We start from the raw sequence: 10,983 nt of genomic DNA on the forward strand, positions 1-10,983 counted from the left end.
GTCTTCTACACCTTGGCACGGCACCCGTTTCTATTTTCCACTGCCAGAGGGCAGGGTTAGATGGGATATTGGGAAGACATCCTTCCCTGTGAGGGTGGTGGGGCCCTGACACAGGTTGCCCAGAGAAGCTGTGGCTGCCCTATCCCTAGAAGTGTCCAAGGCCAGGTTGGAGCAACCTGGTCTCGTGGAAGGTGTCCCTGCCTGTGGCAGGGGGTAGGACAGGGTTATCTTTAAGTCCCTTCCAACCCAAACCAGTCTGGGATTGTATGAGATAACAAATAAGACTGAAATAATTTAATTTTCACGCAATTATAGCACCTAACACAACGTTCCTACTGACAGATGGTATGTTTTTCCCAGACTTAATGGTGTAACCTCTCACACTTCTCTTTGCAGGGCTTGTCCCAGGCCTCCTGAACCTGGGAAACACGTGTTTCATGAACTCCCTGCTCCAGGGCTTGTCCTCTTGCCCCTCCTTCATCAGGTGGCTGGAGGAGTTCACAGCCCAGTACAGGACAGAGCAGAGCAAGTCCCAGGAGCACCAACACCTTTCAGTCACTTTACTGCAGCTCCTCAGAGGTATTAGAATGTTTTCCTCTTGTGGTAAACTAAGAATAAAATATTTACCATAAACATTATAATTTTTAGCCTTTTTTCCCGAAGAAAGAAGTTCCTGTGGTTTTATTCCCTGTTTAATTTCCCTCTGTAATTTTGAACCCCTTGGCCAAGCTCAACCACCTTTCACAGAGGGGCAGAATTCTACAAAAAAAAAGAAATCCTTAGCAAGGAATTTAAGCTTTTTTTCCCAAGATTTAAATTTTCCAAAAAATCTGGTCTATTAAATGAGACACTTTGGATGATTTTGGATAAGAAAATTAAAGCCTCTGAGCTCGAGGTGACTCGTTTCAGACTTGTCCCTGTGCTAAATTCATCTCAGACACATCTTCAGAATGACCCATTGGCTCTCCCTGGCTTCTCTCACAGGGGTTTGTTTTAAAGGAAGTCCCTTGGAAGTTCTGTCTTGGGATGTTCCTACTAAAATGGTGCCAGTTAAGACATGCATTGAGCTGCTGTGGGGATGAGGGGGCTTTAACTTGGGGTTTGTGAGCTGTGAAATAGCGATTTCCCCCCATTTCTGGCTCCCCTGACATCTGTCCATGCCCTGTCCCCAGCTCTGTCCTGCCAGGAGGTGACAGAGGATGATGTCCTGGATGCCAGCTGCCTGCTGGAAGTGCTCAGGATGAACAGGTGGCAGATCTCCTCCTTTGAAGAGCAGGTGAGTCAGGGAACATTCCTGGTCTTACCCCTGGCCAGGGATAATGGACCTGGAGCTCTGGGACCAACTGCCCTCGGTGTCAGAGCTGAGTCCTGCTTTAAAAAGGGATGGGAAATGACCATGGGATTGAGGGATGGCATTTACAGTTTGCTGGGATATTCCTCATGGAAAGCCTGCCTGCTTCCAGACCTCAGGATTACCTTCAGACTTGGAACAGCAGAGCCAGGAATATTAAACCAGATTAAACCAGCAGAGATCCAGCCCTACCTTCCCTATGGCTGATGGATCTGTGCTTTGCTTCCAGGGATGGACTCCACTCACATTTCCCAATTTTCTTACTTGTACCATCCAAGATTTCTAACCTTTCCAGGATTTCTATTCCTTGTCAGCGTTTCCAGCCCTGGGTGCAGTTGGTCAATGAACTCCATCAATATCTCACTCATAAAATACATTCTGTATTTCCAAGGATAGATTCCAATTAAGCTTTTATTGAATTCAAGGAAAACAAGAATTTGGGCTTAAATTCTTTTATTTTTTCCTCCAAGTGTTTTAGTTTCTTGTGAGTTTATATGGCCCAGAATATCTTTAATACTCTGTGCTGATATAGAGGTTTTTGGCACAACAGGTGCACAATGGGTGTAATTAATATATTTAATATATTTATATATTTGTTTATATACTATTATTATTTATTTATGTACTATTATTAAATGGTATTATATATTTATATTATACAACATTATTTAGTAATATTTATTATATATTTATATATTTATATTATGTTAATAAATACATAAGATGGGCTCTGAGCTGTGATTTTTCCCTGATTTCCCGGGGTATTTCAGCCCTCCTGGGGTGTGTTCTGAAGTGTTTTGGTTCTCACTGTATTCCCAGGATGCCCATGAGCTGTTCCATGTCCTGACCTCTTCCCTGGAGGATGAACGGGACCGGCAGCCCCGCGTGACCCACCTGTTTGATGTGCAGGCCCTGGAGGTGACTCCTTTCATTCCATCAGCAGGAGGAGTTCCTGGAATCTGCCTGGATTCCCAACTGTGCCAAGTGTCTGTTTAGAAGCTCAGGATATTTTTATTATATTCACAAAGCTGCTCTTTGATAGAAATTAATCCATTTGTCAGGCAATTTAAAGAATTTAAAGAAAATGTCTTTGAATTTACACTGATCCTACTTTCCTGAGGGTTTTGCATCCCTAAATCCACTAAATGTAGGGATTTAAATACTAGCACAGAGCAGGAGTCCATCTCAGCAGTTACTCTTAAAATGAAAAAGGCTTGAAAACTGCAAAATAGACATTTATGGAGGTAAAATTTATCTTATCCTCCAGTTCAGTGATAAACTTGATGGAAAGTTTCTATCTCTTTTTGCCTAAAATACATACAAAGATATATAAAACCTCATATTTTAGTGCTCTGAGGCAGAGAATTCTGTAGATTAATTATTCATTTTATTAACAGTGTAAATTATAAATTTGTTTTGTGCCAGGTTTTTTTGTTCTTCAAATAAAAAGAGCCACTAAAACTCCCACAGTTGTTCTAATGCCAGAAAAGCCAATTAGGGATGAAATAGGAACATATTTAATTGTTTCTAAGGTTAATGAAATCTTTTTATCTTCCTCTGTAGCAACCAGAAACAACCCCAAAGCAAATAAGCTGCAGAACAAGAGGTAGGATTTTATCTATTCTGGAATATGAATATTCATAGGGGAGTTGCTTTGTTTATTAAGGGAATAATATTAATTGTTCTTTGTCCGTATGGGGCTGAAATACACCTCAGAAATATAAATAAACCCCCATTAATTATTAGCAGCGGGCCAGAACATGCTTTGGAGCAGTTAATTTTGTTACTGTGGGGCAAAAATGTGGAATTACAGTGATGAACATGGATGTATGGAAAATAAAAGGGTAATTGCAACTTTGTGTTGCAGGATCTCTTCCCCCTGTGTCAAACCACTGGAAATCTCAGCATCCTTTCCATGGGAGGCTGACCAGCAACATGGTTTGCAAACACTGTGAGCACCAGGTACAAAACCAGCTGGTTTTATGTTTATTTATTTATTTATTCATTCAGTTGTCTATCTGTCTAAAATAATTGAAGGAATAAATAGATATAAAATATATACATGCACATGTATAAAATGCATGTGTGAAAATATGTAATATTTTATATATATATATATGTTTTTATAATATATATTTTTATATATGTATGAAAAGGGACTTAATTTTTCAGCTGTTTATTGTGGTGTTGGTGAGGAATGAGAATTTATCACTATTTATCACTAAATATACTGAAGGAAATGAAGTTTGATCCACTTTGTGGGGATAAAAGCTATCTCATCAAACAGAATAATAGCTGTTATCTTATATAATATAATTAATAATATTACCTGACAATGCACTCCCATGGGTAGTGGTTTAGGACTCGCTGTTAATTCAACAAGTATTAAGATTGCAAAGGGGAATTAATTTTCAGTCCAGTTATCTAGAATGGGGAGATGGAGATAACCTGGATAAAGAAAAGAAATACAGAAAACAAATCTCATTTATAGTTCAAACTGTAGGAGTTCATTTGTCCTTTTCCCTCTCTAAACCTTGCAAACAAATTTAAAGGAGCGGGAAGAGGCCCAGTAGTGCCTTAGGCCTGGTGTTCCTGGTGCTGTGCCTGGGAACTGGGGGGTTTGGATCCCATTCCACCAGGGAGTTGTGGACAGCACAGGGCAGATGTTCATCCTGTGAGAGTTTGGTTGGGTTTTTTTCTGGCCTGACCTGAGTTCTGGCTCCCTGGATATGTGGAATGTTCTCTTGCAGAGCCCTGTGAGGTTCGACACCTTCGACAGCCTGTCCCTGAGCATTCCAGCAGCTGTGTGGGTACGTATCCCCCTGCTCCAGGATCCAGCCTGTCCCCTTGGAATTGTGGCTTTCTGTTCTCTAGTGCCTTTCTCAGGTGCTGCAGCCTCAGAGTAGATTTAGAGCTACTTTAAGGAGTTTCTTTTCCTGCCCTTTTATAATCCTGTGGTGCTACTGCAGGACCTTCTCACTGACGTGTTGGTGCAAATCACCAATGAGTACAACAAACACAGGGACACCAGGAGGGTTTTCTTTTTCTCCTGGTGAAGGATTTGTCCTTCCTTGGATTTGATCATATCCCAAGGGCTGCTCCCCACTGTGGGAAGGTGCCCTGCAGCTGTTCTCCCAGTTCACACCTTACCCCACATGGGCTTTTCCATCCGGTGATTTCAACTGGGAATTGTTTCCATTTCTTTTTGGCTCTGATAAACTTCGAGTGCCAAAACACTGCAGATTTTGGGGGGCAAAATGTGCAGGGTATTTTCAGATTTTAACACTTTGTTATTTCATTTCTGGTAGTGGTTTGTCTTCCCAGACAGGGAGACTTGCAGTTGTGGAAGTTCTGATTCCTGCCTGCAGAGTGCACTCCTGGACAGCCAGGACTGGGATTTGGACACATCTTGTGCTATTTGGGTTTTGGTTTATACCATTATTGAAGATGATGCCCTTCACCCCTTGCAGTGGGGTGGGACAGGAAGGAAGCCTAAATGCAATTAAAAGCTGTATTTCTCCTGTGTAGAGGCTCAGAGAGCACAAAGTGACCCCTGAAATGCTGGAACTAGAGAAAAATAGGACAGGAATCTGTGATTTAAAACCCCAGTGAAGGAGTCACACAGGGAGTCACAGCTGTTCTTACCCACAGGCTTCCATGTTTTCCATGTTTAATCCACGCTGAGGAAGGATCCCCACAATTACATTATCCACCTGCTACACCCAGAGCCATTTAGGCATTTTTTTCAAGAAATAACTGTGGAATTCTGTAGTTTCTCTGGAAAAAAAGTATTAAAAATCCTTTCCCAAAATTCAGTGGCTGAAATTCCTGCAAGTAACTTTGGGTTTTCTTGGCACTCAGGGCCGTCCCATGACACTGGATCACTGCCTCCATCACTTCATCTCCTCCGAGTCTGTGAAGGATGTTGTGTGTGATAACTGCACTAAAGTAGGTCGTTGGAATTTCTACAACCTTTGAGCTCAGTTTTAACCCTGCTGACACAATTCTGCCTTCAATTTTTAACTCCTTTTCCTTCATGACTCGAGGAAAGACTCTGACCTGCCTGGGATTTCAAATAGTTAACATGGAGTTCTTATCTCAGGGAATATTTTGAGGCTTTATTTACTACTACTATTACAAAACTTAAAAATGTTTTATTCTGTAATTGCCAGGTATTATTTAGATAGTATTTGGGATATTTATTTGTTCTGGTATTGTTTGAACACAAACAGAAACATCAGCTGGAGGTGGGGTTTGTTCTGGAAATGTTTCTGCTTGATTTTGGTTTGGAATTGTGATCCTTTAGGATAGGCCAGGAATTCTGAAGAAATTCCTAGGTATAGTTAATGCCCTGAGCCCAGTTCTAGACAGACAATTTGCAGACCTGCACTGTGATGTAGAATTGGACACAGCAGTAACCAAATGGCCTTATTTTATTTCCCTTCTGATTTCAGATCCAGGCAGAAGGAATTCTAAATGGACAAAGCATAGAAAACCAGAGAACAACATTTGTAAAGCAATTAAAGCTAGGAAAGGTAAGGCAAACTAACCCTCCAAACCTCTTTCTAAATCCTGTTATACAGTAACTTCTTTCTTTCATGTGTTGCTTCATGTCCATTTCTTGCTATTAGACCATTGTAATGTTTTACTTTTAAAAGTAAACTCATTTGGCAAATATTTGTGGGCATTGAGGCCTCAGTTCAGCCAAACATCAAACTCTAAAGAATGTGAATATTCTACTGTTATTCAGCAAAACACTTAAATGTGAGTTTGGCTGGGTCATGCCTTGCATCAGTTCTTGATTTCATCTATTCATAACTACTTGACCTTTTCCCACTGTGCAATCCATTAGTTATTAAGGATTAGCCCATCCCAGGAATCTCTCAAGGGTCTGAGCTATTGCCATGTCTTGGGGACGCTGTTGCCACTGAGCCCACACAGAGACAAGGGAACAGCTCAGGGATGCATTTCCTTGTCCCCTGGACTTCCCACCTGTTTGTTTGCATTTAAAATGTGTTCTGATCCTCCTTTCCTGTGGGATGTTCCTGAAGCTGCCCCAGTGTTTGTGTATCCACCTGCAAAGGCTGAGCTGGTCCAACCAAGGCACTCCCCTGAAGCGACACGAACACGTCCAGTTCAATGAGTTCCTGGTCATGGACATCTACAAATACCGAGTTCCTGTGCAAAAATCCAGCCACAAAACCCCAGAGGAGACCCCTGGAACAAAGGATGGGACAGCAGTGAAATCTCCAGGTACTCTGCCAATAAAATATATCAAGTATTTCTACATTTCACTGAGAAAACATTCTGATGTGCAGAATGCACACAAGAGCAGCATCTTATCGTGGATCTGTGCAAAGAGGGCAAGGAGAAATCCCTTTCCCAGCCACTGTTCCAAAGCTACAGTTCAGTTTTGATCATTTAATTTTATCCTACTAAATATTTAAAAAATCAGAAAACATTATAAAAGATAGCAGAGAACTCATGTGTTTTATGTTCAGAGGATGAAGGAATGTTGAATTTGGAATGTGCCTGGATTTTTCTTGTTAGTGGTCTGTTCTAAGGCTCCAGGACAAGCAGAGAAGGAGTGGTGGGAATGGTGAATTCTGGGAAAACAGTTGTAAAATCCAGCTGTAGTAGGGCTGTCCTTTAGGCAGCTCAATAATCCGTTCAGTTGGGATTTTGTAAACGTGGTAATTTTTATATTTGTCATGTAAAAACAATCACTGCTGTGCTTGGATATTGCAGTCCTCTGGATCTGGAAGGGAGTGTGATGTGTAAAGAATTAGAATAAGTAAAATACATTATCATAAGTGCTGTTATTAGCAATATAACAGTAGCATTTAAGTTAAATCACTGACTCTCTCCTTCCTCTGGCAGAAGCAGAACAAACCCCTGGTACCAAACCACTCTTCATGAATGGTGCCTCCTCCTCCTCCTCGTTTTTAATGTCCCCAGGAACTTTTCCACTTGCTGCATTCCCTGAGTGCAGGTAAGTTAGAGATTTGTACCCTGTCTGTCCTTCAAATTGTCTTCATTTAGTCTGTCTTTGTCATGAGGCTGCACAAGCACAGAATTTAACATCAGTCCCAGCTCCTGCCCTTGCCTCTTGGCTGATTTTTAGTAGTTTTCTTCTCTCCTATAGATCTCTTCTAGATTTCCTTCAAACATTTAACAAGCTGGAGATCTTTTCTAGATTTCCTTCAAACATTTAACAAGCTGGAGATCTTTTCTAGATTTCCTTCAAACATTTAACAAGCTGGAGATCTTTTCTAGATTTCCTTCAAACATTTAACAAGCTGGAGATCTTTTCTAGATTTCCTTCAAACAGTTAACAAGCTGGAGATCTTTTCTAGATTTCTTTCAAACATTTAACAAGCTCGGGATCTCTCATACATTTCTTTCAAACACTGTATTTAACGAGCTTGATTTCAGCTGCACCTGCCATGGTTGTACTTGGTAAATCAGCCTTGAGGCTCCTCCTGATAATCCTTTTTTGCAGAATCCCAGAATCGTTTAGGTGGGAAGGGACCTTTAAAGCTCATTTAGTCCCACCCCTTGCTTTGCACAGGGACACCTCCCACTAGCCCAGGTTTCTCCAGGCCCTGTCCTTGAACATTTCCACGGGTGGGGCAGCCACAACTTGTGCTGGAATTCCACCTGTGGAGCCACATCTTTGTTCCAAAAGCAGTTAGGGGGTGCCGTGGTGTGTGTTTTCCCCGTGCTGACGCTGTGCTCCCCGCAGCGCCCCGCTGTACCTGTACCGGCTGATGGCGGTGGTGGTGCACCACGGGGACATGCACTCGGGGCACTTCGTGACCTACCGGCGCTCGCCGAGCCCGCGGGGGGCCCTGGCGGTGCCCGGGCAGTGGCTCTGGGTGTCGGATGACTCCGTGCGCAGGGCCAGCCTGCAGGAGGTGCTGGCGGCCAGCGCGTACCTGCTGTTCTACGAGCGCGTCCACGGCCGTGCCCCGCAGCGCGGCCCCGAGGAGTGACCGCGGGACAGCGGCTGCCCAAAGGCGGGACTACGACTCGCTCAGACTCCTCCCAGCTCCACGTGGCACCTGCTCTGCAAACCCCCCCCATCCGAGGTTCCCCTTCCCCGGGAGTTGTGTTTTGTACCAAAAGTCGCCGCCCGAAGCCGTGCGGCCCCAAAGTGTGCGTGTGTTAGAGAAGCGTTTGTTGTGTCGGTGATTCTTGTCATCTCAGGCTTCCCAAGGCTGTGTCCCATGCCCTGACATGGCAGTTTTCCAAGGGAGATGCTCAGTCCTCCACATTTCACTGCAGGTGTTCCGGAAGGGGGAGCCCTGGGAGGGGCTGTTGTTGGTGGGAAGCTGCTGTTGGCAAAGGCAATGATCTAAGAAACCAAGTGCCTTGAGCTTCCTTGAACAGCTGCATTGCCACTGTCTGAGCCCACTGCATGTCCAGTGTGTCCCGGGAATGCCCCACCACCATGGGATGAACTAGTGGAATCAGATTTCCCTTGATATCCCAGCTAATCAATCTGTCAAGTCAGGCATCTCCACAAACAGCCACAATCCAAAAGTTTCCCTGTTCACATAATTTTCCTCACTACTTTAGTTATTTATACATCATAGAAGTCCTTCTGCTGATTCAAAGGGCAGTTTCCTTTTCCCAGGAGATAATTTTTTTCTCTATTAAGAGCTGAAAACTTAATTTATTGCTCCCTCTCTTTGGAATATAGCTGGAATCAGCACACAGACGTGGTTGCTAGTGATCAGTATTGTCATTTCCTTCAGCGCTGTTGAATACCATTGCTTGTAGCATCGACTACAATTTTAATGCTGTGATTTCCAAGCTGCTGGAAGTGTTCTAGACTTGCCCTTCCCATTTTAGTGCTGGAAGCTGCCATTTCCCACCACTGGACTGGGCTTGGACTGGCTGGGAGTGGGAGCTGAGCTGAGCCCTTGTCTTTGTTAAGTGGAATATCAACAATAGGATCAGCACTGGTAGGCACTTACTGGTCTTGTGAAGCCAGTCTGGGAACACTGGTGTCACTGCACCAGCCCCAGGCTGGCCTGTAAATAGAAGTAAGGTGAATTCTGCTGCTCTAGACTGATGTGCAAAAAAATAAAATCCCAAACAAAGCAAGGAAGGAGAAGCAGCAAAAATTCTCCTTTAAAATTCTCCTGCTTGTCAACCACCAGGAATAAAGTATGTAGGTTATTTTTAGCTCTTTTCTATCCTTGTAAGCTTGGAGGAGAAAACCACTCATCAAAACTTTTTCAGTGTGAAACAGCAGCTTAAGTTTTCAAATAACAACTGTCTTAATAGTTTTTTAGGGCAACTTTGTACCTCATGTGTTCATATTGCTGCCCAAAGCTCGGAGGTGTTTGGAGTTCCACATAGGAGGCTCCAAACCAGCCAAAGCAGGAGTGGTAATGGATGGATATGCAAAACTATTTACACAACTCATCATTCCAGAGTATGGAGCACAATTCCTGTTCCAGCTAATGCTCATAGTACATAAATAGTGATAAATCCACTGCTGTACTAGTTCCTGGGAGGTCTCCCTGGCTGTGCTAGGCTAGAGTAGCTTGGTTTTAACCTGTTTTAAGTTATAGAAAAACAACAAGAAAGCAAACAAAAATAATCTTGAAGAATGCATAATGCCAAAAAAAATGCCCTGGCCACTGAAGTGAGAGCTGAGAGAGCTGGAGAAGGAGCCAGCCCTCCATACTGGAAGCACTGGGGTGCAGCAGGAGCTCTGTGAAGCAGTGCAGGGGATCATCTAAAACCATCACACAAAACCTCTCCCTCCAGCAGATCAACCATTGTACCTCAGAACTCCAACCATTTCCACTGCCAGCAGCGTGTACCCTGCAGTATCCACTCTCAACACTCTGTTTAGAGGTTTTATCTGCATTTTGGAGTCCAGCTGAGCAGACGTTTGGTTTAGAACACAGTCAAGCTGGAGGTGGGGCAGAGGATACGCACAGTGTGGGCTGTCTTGAATTTGTCAGGACAGGGACATAAAGTCACTTCTTACTGCACAGCCCATGTATTTTCTCTTGCAAAGAGCTGCATTTGCCTTGGCTGTGAGTTGACTCTGGAAGCTCCCTCAAGGGCTATCAAGGGGAGGGATGAGTAGTCAGCATTTGATCCAGCTTTCTCTGTTAGGAAGGAGGAGATGGAGCAAATATCAGCACCTCAGTCATAGTCCTGAGCTGTGCAAGATCCTCCCACAGCCCACTGTGAGCATCAGACCTGGGCAGGGGTTTGTGAGCCAACCCTCCCCTTGGAGGTCACTGGGATCCGTGTTTTCCAGCCAGCCCTCACAGGAGGGCTGTGAAGGACTCTTGGAGCTCACAGGACTCTGTGAAGGTGTTTGTGAGCCAACTCTCCCCTTTGAGGTCATAGGGCTCTGTGGAGGCACGAGGCTCAAATGCTGTTACTTGTCACAAGCTGCCATGGTGGAGAAGTTGTTAATAAAATGTAAAAAAAATAATTAAGACCTCCAAGATGCCATCTGTGTGTTTGGGTTATCCTTGTCTCATTTTGCGTGTTATTTAAAAATGTATATTCTGGTCAAACCACTGCACTGCTGTTTGAAGTTGCGTTTTCACTTCAGGGTATTTTTGTAACTGTACAGTAGCAATAAAAACCCAGAC

General features: G+C 43.6%; 1 protein-coding gene across 1 annotated transcript in view; it reads left to right on the plus strand.

The window, feature by feature from the left end:
• USP30 (ubiquitin specific peptidase 30) overlaps window positions 1-10,978 on the plus strand; it is an 11,785-nt gene extending 807 nt beyond the window's left edge. Inside the window, exons 2-12 of the mRNA XM_017813937.1 lie at window positions 397-579; window positions 1,173-1,276; window positions 2,171-2,269; window positions 2,915-2,957; window positions 3,219-3,313; window positions 4,102-4,161; window positions 5,213-5,299; window positions 5,806-5,886; window positions 6,403-6,604; window positions 7,232-7,343; window positions 8,097-10,978. Coding sequence (XP_017669426.1) covers window positions 397-579; window positions 1,173-1,276; window positions 2,171-2,269; window positions 2,915-2,957; window positions 3,219-3,313; window positions 4,102-4,161; window positions 5,213-5,299; window positions 5,806-5,886; window positions 6,403-6,604; window positions 7,232-7,343; window positions 8,097-8,346 — 1,316 coding nt within the window. The 3' untranslated portion in view covers window positions 8,347-10,978. The remainder of the gene's footprint in view (window positions 1-396; window positions 580-1,172; window positions 1,277-2,170; window positions 2,270-2,914; window positions 2,958-3,218; window positions 3,314-4,101; window positions 4,162-5,212; window positions 5,300-5,805; window positions 5,887-6,402; window positions 6,605-7,231; window positions 7,344-8,096) is intronic.
• Window positions 10,979-10,983: the final 5 nt, after the last annotated feature.

This window comes from Lepidothrix coronata, unplaced genomic scaffold, assembly GCF_001604755.1.
Source record: "Lepidothrix coronata isolate B3197 unplaced genomic scaffold, Lepidothrix_coronata-1.0 Scaffold44, whole genome shotgun sequence".
Lineage (NCBI taxonomy): Eukaryota > Metazoa > Chordata > Aves > Passeriformes > Pipridae > Lepidothrix > Lepidothrix coronata.